The sequence below is a fragment of the Hordeum vulgare genome, chromosome 6H (genome assembly GCF_904849725.1).
Source record: "Hordeum vulgare subsp. vulgare chromosome 6H, MorexV3_pseudomolecules_assembly, whole genome shotgun sequence".
Lineage (NCBI taxonomy): Eukaryota > Viridiplantae > Streptophyta > Magnoliopsida > Poales > Poaceae > Hordeum > Hordeum vulgare.
Genome location: NC_058523.1, coordinates 235,897,370 through 235,913,776, shown reverse-complemented (window position 1 = coordinate 235,913,776; position 16,407 = coordinate 235,897,370). Strand labels below are relative to the sequence as shown.

General features: G+C 41.2%; 1 protein-coding gene across 1 annotated transcript; it reads left to right on the top strand.

The window, feature by feature from the left end:
- Positions 1–1,719: 1,719 nt before the first annotated feature.
- On the top strand, positions 1,720–3,125 carry LOC123402878 (NADH dehydrogenase [ubiquinone] 1 beta subcomplex subunit 3-B-like). The gene is made up of 2 exons (XM_045096839.1): positions 1,720–2,041; positions 3,065–3,125. The coding sequence occupies exon 1, from the start codon at positions 1,825–1,827 to the stop codon at positions 2,026–2,028; it is 204 nt and encodes a 67-aa protein (XP_044952774.1). The 5' UTR covers positions 1,720–1,824; the 3' UTR covers positions 2,029–2,041; positions 3,065–3,125.
- The last annotated feature ends 13,282 nt before the right edge of the window (positions 3,126–16,407 follow it).

Sequence of the window (16,407 nt, the reverse complement as noted above, 5' to 3'; positions counted from 1 at the left end):
ATACTCCCTCGGTTTCTAAATATAAGTTTTTCTAGAGGTTTCACTAATGAACTACATACGAATGTATATATAGACATACTTTAGAGTATAGATTCACTCATTTTGCTCCGTATGTAGACCGCTAGTGAAATCTCTTAAAAGACTTATATTTAGGAACGGAGGGAGTATATATAAGGTAGGTTAGGTTAGGGCTATTTAGACCCTCCGATATATGTTGGACAGTTGACATAAATAGGTTAGAGAATCCAAATGAAAAATCGATGATGGATTGGGGTATTACGGGGATGATCCGGGCGCAACGGTTACGATCGTACGGTTCGGATTTGGGGGAGTTACTGGGTGTGTGCGAGTGGTTTGTGCATTGTGCAGAGGGGCTAGGCATGATAAGAGGGGGCAGCCCGGAATCGGGGTTTTGAAATACCGAAAACAGTTGACATTTTACCAGATATAGTGTTGTTATAGGTTTAACGTTTCGGATAACGAACAACCATCAAACGCGACAAAATTTGACAAGCGGTCTACCTATACTATATTAAGACCGCATGCCAACATTTAACCAATTCAAATAATGTTTTATATGTACCTTCTCTGTGCATATTCGGAATGCTGTCGTCATGTACTACTCTGTTGGAGATCTTCCTCACATGATGGAAGACATAAGCAACCGCTTGGAAGGGCTTATGAGACAAGGTCACACTATTAGATGCTCGCTCTCCAAATGCATAACTCATGCTAGGTTTCACCTTATTGTATATATATGCTGCCCTTTCTTTCGAATGTATCGTATCGTTCGTGTAACATTTGTTGTCCACGTGTGGTTATCGAGTTCCGGCGAACTAATGTAGCTTGTATATCTAGGATCGGTGATGAACCTATTATGAAATGTGTCTTGTATACATTCGAACAAACCTTGGTTTGCTTTCAAGTGATTCTTGGGTTGTTTTTCTCATCTTATTGTGGTTGACAGGATAACAAGAGGTATAGAAGCTTTGTTTTGATCTGTCTGTTTGACTAGCATAAATATGCAATCCTTTATGTATTTGTATGCTTTAAATTCCAGGTATTGGATAAGGGACGGTGCTTACAATGATATAGCGCCGGAACCTGGGTTGCTACTAAACGTTGGGACCGGCATGCTCGCGCGAGGGCACGATTCCGATCTAGTTAGTACTCCCTCCGTCCCAAAATAAGTGAGTACAAACTCGAGTCACTTTTGAGGGCATGTACAATGGTGCTATCTTAGGAGTGCCACATATGATAAATGATGAGATGGAGGAGAGAGAACTCAAAAAAAGTGACTCGGCATAACTTGCTGCTAAACGTTGGGACCGGCATGCTCGCGCGAGGGCACGATCCCGATCTAGTTATTACTCCCTCAGTCCCAAAATAAGTGAGTACAAACTCGAGTCACTTTTGTGGACATGTACAATGGTGCTATCTTAGGAGTATCACATATGATAAATGATGAGACGGAGGAGAGATAACTCGAAAAAAATGCTTTGCCTTCTCTTATTTAAAAGAAGACAAGAGGTAATTTCTTAGCACAATATGTCTCATCATGTTTAGGAATAACTAATTATAAAAGATAAGGCTAAGAGATGATTCATTATAGACTTTTTTTTTTATCATCTCTAAATCACGTGCAAGATTTAAAATAAAATTATTTTATCAACCATTGTACATGCTGTGGGTCATTTATTTTGGAACGGAGGGACTATTATTTGGGCTTCTCTTGTGAGTGTGGCTGTCCTATCTTCCTCGCGAACTGTAGAGAAAGAGAAGAGAGAGAGAGAGAGAGAGGAAGAGTGCACGGCGGCGGAGGCGATGGCGACGGGAGGGAAGGGGCTGAACGCGACGGGCGAGTTTTTCCGTCGCCGTGACGAGTGGAGGAAACACCCTATGGTGGGGAACCAGCTGCGCCACGCCACTCCGGGGCTCGGCATCGCCATTGTCGCCTTTGGGATCTACCTTGTCGGCGAGGCCGCCTACAACCGCCTCTACCGCCCCGCAGGCGACAACCACCACTAGATCTCCCCCAGAGGTAAACGCGCCGGTGATCTTCACTTTCTTTCCAGTCTAACCAAATGGGTGAATTTGGGATGATTTCTAGGCGAGCTGTTGCGGTGTTTCGCCTAGATCTATGATCTATCTATTTGGGACTGTGTAGTACTGTCTTCTGTCTAACGGATTAAGGATTTACACGTTGGAAATAAAGTGCAGCTCTGATTCATCAAGTTGTTTGAGATTCTTACGTGCTTGTGGCATAATTGATGTTTGCAAAAGAGTGGACCAAAATGCATCACCTGCACACATAATGATTCATAAATAGATTAGTTTTTGCCCAGCATATGGTGATTCTGATCACTAGTCGAGTTGCATGTATGGCAACCGCACATGAGTAGCTATTTCATGGGTGGATGGGTTAGAATTGAGATACCGTAAATCTCAAGGCGCTCTTTCCGTGTAGCAATACCCAAGCCCACCAGAAGAGCAGAAATTGGCAAGCATAATACTCCCTCCGTCCCAAATTTCTTGTCTTAGATTTGTTTAGATATGAATGTATCTAGTCAAGTTTTAGTATTTGGATACATCCATTTCTGAACAATGCTAAGACAAATTTTTTGGGACGGAGGGAGTAGATCACTCAGACAGGGGAGTGCGATTCTTTTGGTTCCTCCAGATGACGCAGAAACAATTGCCAGGCCGTCAACAAAGTAATCATCCCTTTTCACAATGTATGCTTGACCTTGAACAGATGTTAATTAAATCGTAGACTCTACAACACCGTTTTTGACATTGCACAGCCAAAGAAATATGTTCTGTTGAGCCCTGGAACTAACAAAAGTAGCATGTAGGATGACCTGGCAATATTCTACTACCCATGTTATCTTCCGTAACAATGTCTTATTGTGAAATAATCCAAAGAAAAAAACATTATTTGTTGGTATTCTAGCCTTCCATTTAGTTTATTAGCCATTCCTTTTAGACTTATAGTCCCTGAATTTCCAGAGAAATATCCCATGTTTCTGGAAGACCATATCAAGTCCTCTTTTTTATCTTGCAGATGAATTGGGTACATCTTCTAAGTGATTCCACTGAATTCCTTAACGGCCAATTTCAGTACGTTACTACGTTGGTGGATCTCTCTTGATGAACCATTTCTATTTCCAGATTAGTTTTTTCTTAGCTTTTCTATCGTGTTCTGTTTATGAGAAATCAGTCATCCACAGAAATGAACTAATGACTGCTTGAGTTTCTGTGAAAGGTGTATACCTTGAGATACATGGGTAGGTCAGCCAAATCACCAGTACTATTTAAGGCCTTAGGAGACTTATTGGCCAAAATTTGGATTGTCCAATTATACTGTTGGAATGCTTTGAGAAGTATGTGGTACCACTAAAGTTGTCATGTGCTCTTATCAAGTCAACATATGAACACTAAGAAAGATACTTCCACATGTAGCCATATCTTATGTCAGTATGTTGTAAGCCCTTTTAAGCTTAGCTCATTGTGATGGACAAATACATGTTGTCGATGGATTTTAAGTCGATCGTAACAGTTGTACCAGAGGGAGTATGTGGAATTTGTCGTCGATGGGATGTCATCTCAACAAGCTAGGTAGTCTTGGACCCAGAAAACAGAGAGACTAATATTATTTGGCTTTCTTCCGTCCCCTTTCCCTAGAGCTAGGATGTCCTCTTCCTGGCCTAAAACTTTTCTTACTGCTATGGCCAGCGGACACGTATCTTTCTTCTCAGTGGCGGGGACTTCCGTGTCCTTCGCTTGTTGATTTCTTTCCTCGACCCACCTGCTTTTGGATTTTTGATCCCTTCCCAAGCATGGAGATGGAGGATCTTCTTGAGTTTTAGGCCAAATGCTTGACCGGGGCAAATGTTGTTGAGAATTTTACCCATTGTCGTCTTCCTGCCTCCAAGCTGTATAAAAGCCCTACTTACTGCCTTGCTATTTCTTTACATGTGAAGAACATAGAGGATTACAATGCCGAGGGGGACTCGCCGAGTGAAGGAAAGTCAGGGAGTTATGATGGTGAGGAGGTGATCTCAACAGTAAGGGCCCGTTAGGATCCTCTCCAGCTTTGTGCTTCACGAGCTCTGTGCGTGGAGCGGTGCCGAACGGCCTAGCTCCGCGAAGCCAGCTTCACGAAGCCAGCCCTTTCATAGTGCAATTTCGTGGAGCAGCGGAAGCGTAGCTCCTTCAAACGACGAAGCAGGAATTGCATGAATTTACAGCAGAATGCCATTCAGAAGTGACATGCATACTGTTTCGATCAGAAAAAAACACTCCCGAACAAACCAGCTACCTCAGTGACCCCACAGTCAGACTAGCCCGTGTCTCTCTGACCCATGCTGACAGAGCTGAAGCTACCGCTGCTGCCGAACGCTTCGCAGCTCCCGTGTGAAGCTGGCTTGGGCTGGCTGGCCGAGAAGCTGGCCAATTTGGGAAGCCAGAGAACTTTGGAAAAGGGGTCTAAGTGTCAGAAATGTTCTACATGGTGTGGGCTACACTAGACAAAAGAAGAGGGTCCCCTTAAACGCCCCCCTAGTGCCCATTATATAACTCCGACCATGGAAAACTCCATGTCGATGCATGAGCGCGTGGGAGATAAAACTCGGACGTCGTGTTGGTTTACAACATGTTTTGCCCTTCTCCTATGTCTCCTAGAGTGTTTTTCTTATCCTTCGATGTAATTTGATGAAACGCCTCCTCCGTAGGCGGTGGCGCTTCTTCTTTAGCTGATGTGCTATCCTTGGGCCTTCGGGTGCCCTTTGGAGTGTCTATGAGGACCAGGCTGTAGATAATTTGACTTACCATGCACACATTTTCGGGACCTGGGATCAGCGATATGCAAATCTAGCCATTCCACCGGCAAATGCATTTCAACGATTCTAAGCCACTCCACACAATGTGCATGTTATATCGATACACGCAACATGCACGCCTTGTGAAACCACTAAAGTTTAGGGGGTGTTTGTTTCCAGGGACTTTTTGGTGTAGGGACTAAAAAAAGTCCCTTTTAGTCCCATGTGAAACAAACAGGAGGGACTTTTAGGGACTAAAATGGGGTATTTGGGATTAAAGGAAGAAGTCCCTATGGGAGGGTCTTTTTGGGACTTTTTTGGCACTTTTTCCAATAGTGCCCCTACTTTTAGCATGTCATTTAATAACTTCTAGTATATTACTAGGGGTAACATGGTCTTTTTGCATGCCATTTAATGACCTCTATTCCCTGTTTAGTCCATGGAAACAAACGGGTAGGGACTAAGGACTTTTTAGTTGGGACTAAAAAAAGTCCTGGGACTTCTGAAACAAACAGGGCCTTAACAAATGAATACAAAACAAGGGTCTTACGACCAAGTTGCAGTTCTCACAACAGAAATGAAAAGAAACGCTTCCGCCCGGGATAGCCACAGCTAAAATCGTTATTCACCACTAGAGATCACATGTTCCAGATGTTACCATATGATGATTTACAGTATTCAGATCAAAAGAATAAATAAAGCAAGGTGAGTACCCAACTTTACCTGTAAGGCTTACATCAGAACTAGCTACACATATGCATCAGTATTAAAAGAAAGCGATATATGGGGGTTTTGACTGCAACAAGCGCTAGCATACTACAAAAGCATGCTACTAAAGCTATGGCTACCAGAGTTCGTCACAAGAGGTAAGAGAGCGCACACGAGTCCATCTAGCTATCTACCACATCAGTACATCCCCATGGATCCTCCTTCGACTCACCCGCAAGTAAGCAATCCATGGTACTCACACTTATCTTTACATTTTTGTTAAGTAGCTGTGTAAGTTGTTCTATGATCAGGTAACAGTCTCCAAATCGTCCATAACTGCGGACACGACTATGCAAATAAATTCAACCCTGTAGGGGTGTACCAATTTACCCATACAAGTGCCAATCGCTGTAAATTCCAGATCATGAAGTAGACTTCATGAGTTATGCTGCCAGAGGGTGATCGACACGACACTTCCCCTACGCTGCAAGCAAGTCCAGGGAGTCACCCACCCGAGTTGTACCCGAATCGTGAGTGTAGTAGAAGCTCCAAAATAGACCCAAACTGTTGTGTGACACGACCAAGTCTATCTCTCAAGATAACCACTTGCCGGACCACTCATAGGTAAGACCACACCACCATCACATCACCTTACCTGTTACTAACTCACGCTACAAATGAAAAGCCTGAATTATGTTACTCCTGGACAGAGGTAAAGTACTAGGCCGAGGGGGTCCCATATACCCAATGTGTGATTAGCGCGCAATCTTGGATCAAGATAATGAGAACTTGGGTCCTAGTAGTGGGTGAAACAAACAACCATGTTCTCCAACATGGCCTTCCTTCGACCTTTGCCTTTAGTCACATTTAACATAATTATCTGTAGAAGGATACCACAAACATGTATATTGTATATACCCAAATGGATCAAGACTCAGGCAACCCTAAGCATAGTAGCATAACTACGACAATAGTTTAGGGCCAAATTGATGATAACATAAGCAATTACCAGGCATGCAAGGGTGTAATGTAAAGGCAATGTGAGGTGACAAGCATAGGCCGTGCAACAGAATAAGAACTCTAGCTATTGAAGAGTAGACAACTAAATTGATAACACTAATGCAAGAATAAGGGAGAAAACGGTAAATGGGATGTGTTGGAATGAACAAGGAAGTTTTGCTTGCCTGATGGGCTAGTAGCCTAGCACATGGCCAAATCCTGCTCGTTGCTCACGTCATCTTCGGATCCTACTCGAGTAAAACAGAAACACGAGAAAAGTGCAAATGATGCATTTTACTACTATGACAAATATAGCAGCATGATCATGATATGCAATGCATGACATGGCGAGGATGATGTTTGAGAAGACCTAATGCATGTTAGCAAAGTTTAGTGTAAGTTGAATTGCAACTAAAATGCAATTCAATTAAACTACACATTCAAAGAATAGGGTCTAATCTTGTTTTAGCTAAAATCATTTTTAAATGATGTTAACATGGCATAAGGCCGTGTTTGGAATTAAACCAAGGGAATGCTAAACATTTAAAATGGAGTGGAATGAATTATATATAGCATTTTCATAATTCTCCATATTAAAAGAAAGACATTATTATGGCTCAACCCTAAACATAATTTTAGAAGTTATTAATATGCACAATAATGGCATATTTAGAATCTACACATTTTTTTGATAAATTTTGGTATGTTGAACATGTTTCCTTGAATTAGTTATCGATTCTTGAGATTTGCACAATTTTCAAGAATTTATTGTTTTAATTTAAAAGTTATAAATCCATTTTGTTAACAGTGGGGGACTACATGCTCCTGAGTAGTTCATTGGCCTAGACAACCTAGTACTCCCTTCGTCCGAAAATACTTGGCGGAAAAATGGATAAAAATGGATGTATCTAGAACTAAAATACGTCCCAATACATCCATTTCTAGTATTTCCGGATGGAGGGAGTAGTTTATTAGTACCGCGTTGGCGGGAGAGGGTGGCAGTGGCCCAATTAGCAATTAGCATTAAACTACAGTTAAACTAAACTAGTCCGTACACTAATACAGTAATATGGCCGGGCCAATATGTCAGTGACACAAGGGCTGATTTGCAACGAGGAGGTGCAGTGTTGCCGAGCTCGTGTGCGGTCGGGGCCACACTGGGTGCACGTACGGTCGTTGGAGGAGAGGCCAGGGAAAGGATGTAAGGCGAGCCATGACAACTTGAGCATCGACCATGACGGCCGGCCTGGGGTGGTGGTGGTGGTGCTAGGGGCACAATCTAATGGGGAAAAGAGGAGGGGGAGGTGCTCTCCCTCATCGGCAGCTCGAGCTCGTGGTGAGGCCGAGACAGTCCGGAGAGGCGGAAATTTTGGTGACTGCGGCACACAGCCATGGCGAGGAGGATGCCATGGTGACGGCTATTTGAGACGTCCCACAGCGACTCCTCTTGTGGGAGGACGAACGGGGCTCCGAAGACACCGGACATGTCTTAGGGAGGAGGTTGGCCGCTTGTGCGTCAAAGGTGTGTGATGTCTGTGGCCTTAGTCGTGGCCGAGGCGGGAGCGAGCGAGAAGAGGGGGAAACGGCGGGAAGGAGGAACCTAGGGGCCGGGGCGGCGTTAAGAGGGGCTAAGCCATGAACGATTTGGACATGTTGGATGCACCCCGTACAGACATTTTGTTGTATTGTGCATTGTAATTAGAGTTTGTTGATATAAACTATTTCAATCCATGCAATATTTTGGGATGGGTCCGTAAACTTATAGTCTTATAGATGAAGTCCATGCTAAAACTTTAGGGTTGAGAAGGGCATTTTGGGTTCTTTGCAAATGTGTTAGGGTTTTAGATCTTATAAGACAAGGATTGGAATAATTCGCATGATGCTTATGATGCATTTTCAAATTAAAATTAATTGAACATGATGATTATGATGCACAATCAGCTCCTAATCAATAATGGGTTATGTTGAAGTAAATAATACATGTCGTGTTTAGGGAAGTATTTAATATTCAGGATAATCACCACAGACAACTATGGACTATGTTTAAGTAAATAATACATTGTGAAAGGTCTATATGTTTGTGTTATTTCATGTGATACCTGGAAATATTTGTTTTGTTAAACATAGTTATATTCCGTCACAGTTGAATTTTTGATGCTGAGCAAAGCTGTAAATAGTTGGATATTTTATGCTGAGCAAAGCTGTAAATAGTATTTGTTTAATACTCCTCTGTTCCTGAATAGGTGGTGATAAATTGAACCAGTGAATACAACTTCGTAGTTTATTTCAACTAATTTGTATTTGTCCTAAGTTTCAATTGTTTGCATTGTGGCAAAATGAAATTAGCAACTTTAGTTAGCAGATAACTTGGATCTTGAATGTTAAATGGATAGCTATAGCATGCCATTGACTTTCTTGGCCTTTTATAAGTCGATCAAATTCTATATGTTTGTGCTGTTTCCTGTGATACTAGGAGATATTTTGTTGTTGTTGTTAAACATAGTTATATCCAATCCCAGTTGAATTTTTTATGCTAAGCATAAGCTGTAAATAGTACTACTCCCTCCGTTCCTAAATATAAGTCTTTTTAGAGGTTTCACTAGTGAACTACATACGGATGTATATAGACATATTTTAGAGTGTAGATTAATTCATTTTGCTTCCTATGTAGTCTCTAGTGGAATCTCTAAAAATATTTATATTTAGGAACGGAGGAAGTATTTGTTTAATAATCCTATGTTCCTTAATAGGGGCAATAAATTGAATCGGTGAATACAACTTTATAGTCTACTTCAACTAATTTGTATTGCTCTAGGTATCAATTGTTTGCATTGTGGCAAAATGAAATTAGCAACTCTAGCTAGCAGATAAATGGATCTTGAATGGAAACAACTAATTTGTTTAATAAATGGATAGATTTAGCATGCCATTGACTTTCTCGGCCTTGTATAAGTCAGATTAGATTTTGGCATGTGCTTATGCTAGCATTGTCCAGTTTAATTATGTTGATCCTAGTTGAGTATTTGTGCTGGAATTGGTTACTGCGTTTGAATTGAAACAAATGGGAATGTATATCCTTCAAATAAAGGGTAACTATGGAAGTTGCAAATTTTTGTGGTTGTGATTCTTCCATCTCTCAATCCAGCGTGCATAGTTGCTTCGTTTGCATTGTTTGTTGCTTCGTTTGCATTGTTTGTTATCCGATATGTTTTTCTTTGCTTAATATTGACCAATTGATGATATTGCATGTTGCAGGTAAAGTAGATGGAGCAAACTTTACCAAACCAGCAATGTTGATCTTTTCCAGTTTGATCTCATAAGGTCTGCATGACCACCTTGTAATTCGTGATCAGGAGACGTGCTGTTTGTCCAACTAGCGTTCGCTAGTTCCTGGAACGCGTGTCCTTTAAATCTGATACTATTTTGTGGTTATACTTGGCATTTGGACATGACATTTGTTTTTTTTGACCCTGGGACATGCATTGTTCTCACATTACTGAACTCATATATCTACAAGTTTTTCTTTAGGGATAGATCTACAACTTAAAATGAGTGCTTACGCGTTGCCATGGAATAAAAGAAGCATTGTGATTATATAATTATTTTAAGTTGAAAATAATTGTCTAGTATTATTTAATTTTCAATAGCACATATGCTATATATATATATATATTTAATAAGGTAAAGAAAATGAGTTAGTTCTCCCGAACTACAAATATTTAGGTACAGAGGGAGTATAACACTAATTTTATTTTTGATTAATAAAGATAATTGTGACAAATGTGCTTGGACTTTTGGAGTCAGATGAAAAATATCATATGCAATATGTTTGGACATATGAGTAATTTATGTGTAGTAGCATGTACTCTCTCTGTACCTAAATAATTGTAGTTGAGAAGAACTACATAGGTACAAAGGGAGTACATAAGACAAAAATGCTCTTTGGAGGCCGAGCACCATGACGCTCGCTATCTTGGGCGTTGGCCTTCACATGGATCAGGCGTAGCTTCGTACTTGTCCCATGTATTCCACCCGTCAGGTTTCTACACGGCACCGTATTCCCATTTATGCACAGTGACAGCACATGTATAAACCAGCGGCCGTACCAGCTAGCTAGCGCATGAACAAGAGCGCCATCATTGCGTCTTGCACGGCAAGATAGACGAATACGGGCAAGATTATGGCTGATTCTAACAACCGGTTTTACTCGCTGATGCATTCCATGCGGAGAGCCATCACACATGTACACGTGCTGCTTGGTCAATGTGACAATGTCTATGCCTTATCAAATCGTACACGCAGCTACGCTTCACACATAGGACTCTAGCTAGCAAGCGAGTACTGAAAAATATCACATCGCAATTCGCATGGCCCCTCCGGCCAGTTAACAAATCAGCTACGACACTTCGTCCAACTTGGTGTATCAAATTTCTAGAACAAATCGTCATTGTTTAACCACCAACATCATATGCCCATTTTTAGTACATGAAATCACCTGAAAACATCATTTCTTTCTTTTTTTCGAGTCGAGAAAACATCATTTCCTACTTGACAGGTATAAAGAAAAGAGAAACTGTGCATAATTCAAATTGTTTTGATTGTGACATCTCCAAATGATATTTTCCCTTCACATGTATTAATTGTCTAGATGCATTACTTTTGCATCATAATTTGTTGTTAGAAAATTCTGGCGACATTTTTTTAACATGTAAGACACAACCATCCTTCACGTGACTCATAAATAAGTGTACGCGCGCCAACCTAACACCTATGGTGTAACACATTAAATTTATGATCAAATTTTCACACGCTTTCAACAAAAAAACACATTCAGATTGTTTGTCATTTTATACTAGTGGTTTATTTTAAAAACAATCGCTCCCATAGCGCTAATATTTTTCATTACTAATTAAACCTACACCCCTTCCCCCTCTATTTCTTGGATGTTATACAATAACTACAGCACACGTCAACCCCATAGCACTCCAAGTGTACTAATCAACATTTTCCAGGTGTGAAAAATCCAAAAAATCCTCATATCTTATACTCACACTAGCACAAGATAAATCACACATACAGAATAATATTTTATTGTCGAACCCTCTAGCAAAGGATGGAAACCCTTCAACTACTCACCACTTCAATTTTTTAGCCAACCACCTATGTTATCCTGTGTTCCTAATCATTTATTAAGATGCACTACCATTTTTATGGCGACATTTTTTATAGAAAAAAGTTATGCTGTTTTCTCTTTAAAAATATATTTCTTATTTCTTATCCAGCTAAAAGAAGATGTGGTGTAGTCATATTCTATTTTTAAATGAATTGCCCGCACTAGGTTCTTAATCGGTTTTATTTTCATTTTCTAACTATCACAACTTTAACTTGTACGAATAACTTTTTTTGGGTTTGTTGAGATTCCCGGCACACTCAACCGAATCCCAAAACTAGAAGCACAATTTTTGATAAATCAGTCGAGTGATTACCTGAATCACACTTCTCAAAGAAGAGTTCCATCCCATCCATGATGAAATCGCTAATGTCCAGTGTGCCGGATTTTTTTTTTAATATCCAGTGTGCCAGATTAAGGGGACGACCACTAAATGTAACATGATTATGATTAATTGAGCCATCCATACCATTTAATGACACCAGGCCGGACATGGGGAAAATTCATATTCTGCTTTGGACGCACATCTCGTACCTACAATCTCAGGCCCATGTACAAATCTAGCTCATCAATCGTGGCACCTGTGTATTCTCAGTTAATAGCCAGCGTACATGCATTATAGATGCACACTGCACACATCACAACGTCTCAATGCATGGCTCAGATAACGGCCTCCTGGTAGCCCGGCCTCCAAAATGCTCCACTCGTACATAAGAGCATTATGTTTGTTTTGCTGATATATGTGTTTGCAGTTGTAATCCGAGTTAAGACGTAGGGTTGCAAACACATTAGACATCTCCACCAAAAATAATAAATCTATAAGGATATGAATAACGAATGTTCAAGGTTGCATATCGACATTGATATATTTTTTAAAATATATTGGGGCACAATTTTAATCATTAAGCCATTAACTTACATAAAGCTTGTATTGTACTCCCTCCGTCTCAAAATAAGAGTCGTCGCTTTAGTATAAAATTTACATCACTTATTTTGGGACAAAGGGAGTACATTATAGTATATGGGTTGGTCATAGTTATCCTTTTAGTATATGGATGCAGAATAGTTATTGTGATAACACTTCTAAACCTTACCCGGAAGCTAAAAGAACTGTACTTTTAGCCAAAGTATAATGCAATGTTATCAGAAAAACCACATACAATTTTTTATATCATTTCCGCTCTAGTTTTTAAATTGTTTGTTCGAACGAGACATATAATATACCATTGGATAACTACAAAAAATGCACAACTTTATCATGTTGAACATTTTTTGAGATTTCTCATGGTTTAAGAGCAGTTTCGAAAACAATGGGTGCCTCACCACCGACACTGAGCGTATTTTTGCTTTTTTTTTTCTGAACCGCTCGTTGGAATGAATCAAAACATACGGTAATGGAAAGATATTGTCGAGGCACAAATTTTTTATGTAGAACACACTCAAATTTACTGAAACACGGAATTCAGTTTTTCAAAATTTTCAAATTTTTTATACGGTTTACGTTGCAGGTTTTAATTGTTTGTCGAAACGAGGCGTATGGTACGACGTTGGAAAGCTAATAAATAAGCGCAACTTTCATATGGACATTTATTGAGATTCCTCATTGTTTTAAATGAATTTTCAAAATGGTGCAGTGGCCAACTACGTGACAGCGAGCGTATTTTTGTGAATTTTGCAAAGCGATTATCCAAATGATGCAAAATACACCGTTGGAAAAATATCGACGATGCACAACTTTTTCATATAAAACACTCTTTCTTCCCTTACGGTTTAAGAGCAGTTTTGGAACTATCAAAACACAGACACTTTGTTTTTACGACATTAAAATAAACACGTGAACGACATCATACAGAAAAACGCACTGCTTTAGACGGAAAACTACGGTGCATCCTACGTTCAAGCGAACTACAAGGTTTTCTTTTTGTCACACGTAACTTGTACCAAACAATGAAGTACACCGCACTTGACGTAAGTGAATCGCAAGACTATCTAGGAGCGAACCACATTTTTTTATCGTTTTGGTAACATTTTTCTACACTTACAAGATGAACAACATCACACGGTCGACTGCACTGCATCAGACGAACAAAAAAACTTCATTAGTTCTTTTTTTCATTTTTAAATTATTTTTACGAATAAGAGTGGTTCTTGTCAAGTGAACCACATTAAAGAAAAAAAAAGAACCACATTACTTTTCTTATTGTTTCCTTGTGAAAAACTGAACTAGAGAGAACTGCAACATTTTTTTATACATTTTTTATATTATTTTTGCATTTCAATTTTTAGTTTTGACACAGGGAAGAATACAAAAGAACTGCACTATACTCTACAAACAAGTCAATATCTTTTCTTTGCATAACCAAGTGAACCAGGTCATCGGTAAAATTACAAACTGCTTTAGGACTTGTTTGGTTCCTTGAAATTTAATGGGGTTTGGAGGGGATTGAAAGGGATTAAATCCCTTACAAGTCAAAATCCACCCAATCCCCTCCAATCCTCTTCAATCCCCTTGTCGGATGGATTAACCAAACAAGCCCTTAATGATCGGAGTAAACATGAACCAAAATATCACTAGACCGCACGTAGAAGCGCACTGTACTGCAACCACAAGAGATGGACTGTACATCCCAAATTTGCAAAAAATGCCTTTTGTGCACATCAATATACAAACACATTAACTGAACTTCATGGGCCGACTGACTGCTGAAATGCATATGCACTGGCACCAGATTGCAAAAGAGCTGCCAAACCGTTGTCGAACTGCACCATACGAGATGTCTTACTGCGTGCCTACCAAAACTAAGCTGCACGGGACGAGGTGACGAACCGCTGTCGAAATTGCACGCCAGCAGAACCCAAGCTACCTTGCTGGAGATGTGGGCTGCGGCAAGCTCCGTTCGTGTCCAAACTGCGTGCGCACACACAGAACAAACCCTCTATGGCACGTAGGCTGCTGGATCACAAGAACATAGAGAGAGCAAAAAATCACAAGAACTCTACTACACTGAACATCATATAAGCGCCAACCAAATCTGAAAAAAATAAAAAGAAAAGGCTCTCTGGCACTAGGGGCTGCATCATTGTTGTGGCATTGGCCGTACGTCGTGACTACATGCACTGCACCGACGTCGAGCACAAGGACTTCACCACCGAGGAGCGACAACGACTGGCGTTACCTTGCGGGTGTCGTGCCTCTTTGTTGTCAGGCTTGAGCTGGGGGCGGCGCGGGGTAGGGAGGTTGGATTTTTTTTGGGGAGGGGGGGGGACGACTCCTTGTCGGGGCAACGAATGCACAAGACATCTATGGGACCAAGAGGATCCCTTACGGTTCGACAGGGAAGAGGGTTGCACCAAGAGCAGAGCTAACAGCCAAGCACGAGGGAGATTTACCCAGGTTCAGGCTGCTCGGAAGCGTAATACCCTACTCCCGCCTTGTGTGTATATTTGATGTGTTCTAGAGTTCAAGCTACGTGAGCGTTATGCCATGCACAACTGCTGCGTACCGAGGCTCTAAAACCCTAAAGGTTGTGTATGAGAAATTATGCCAGTTTAGGGGTGGTTAGCTGTGGAATGACTAAGTGATTAAGTGCATGCCCTGGGCCTCCTTTTATAAGTCAAAGGGATCACCAATAGTGGTGGCATAGGACACCCACGAGGTGCACAGTGAAACAGTGCACCCACGGGGCGTACGGCTAAGTACATTGTTGTTGGCATCTAAGGGCACACGCATTAAATGTTCCTCAGGTGTCCCAGACATGGAACAGGGGCGCGTTCCATTGGCGCTGTTCACCCCCAGATGTCGCTCGACACGTATCGTGGAGGATCGACACGTATCGAGGACAAAAGGGAAAGCCGGTCGCTGCGCTCGCGTAGAGGTGAACTGGAACCTTGCCGAGAGCAGGTCATACTGGGGCTTAGCTAGGTCCCCGACAAGGATCTTGCCGGGCTTCGCTAGCCTCGTGTAACGACTAAGATGCGGTCCTTTCCGATTTAGGGAAACGAGGCCCCAAAATGGAAAGAAGCGCATCTAAGCGTTTCGCAAGCACGATAACATAGCACATACATAATAATAGAATGACAAATAGGGAATCATCTGTCATCTCATAGATAATATCAGAGTTTACATCACACATTTATTCATACAAGGTAGTTCCGCTATGGACTACATAACATGAGAAAATGCTATGCTACCCTGCATGCTTGCCCACGATCACGACCACGCCTCGGTCTTTTGGATAGTTCACATACAAGCGGTCGTTCTCCTCATCGTACTGCCACGCCAGCTGCGTGGCATCGGGATCACCTGTGTCGGGCGTACCTGCACCTGTTGGTGTGTTGAAGTAATCCGTGAGCCACGGGGACTCAGCAATCTATGACCTCGGTGCCAGAACTAGTCAAGTTATTAGGTAAGAAAGGTTCAGTGTTTAGGTTGCAGCATCCTAAGCATGCATGGTGGCTAACTTACATAGAACAAGTTATTGAAGGTGGTCTATACTAGCGGGCGAAGACTAACTGATCAATAAGTAATCCTGATCACCTACTTACGTCAATCATAACCCCACCGTGTTCCCGATCGAAGAGAGGTCTTCGAAGGGGACTGTCATGGTTTTTTTTTGATAACTTTTTTTTGACAGTCACGGTTATGCACACAGTTGACAATTTTATTAGATTATGTTCAAGTTGTCTATAAACGGATGTTAACAAATATTC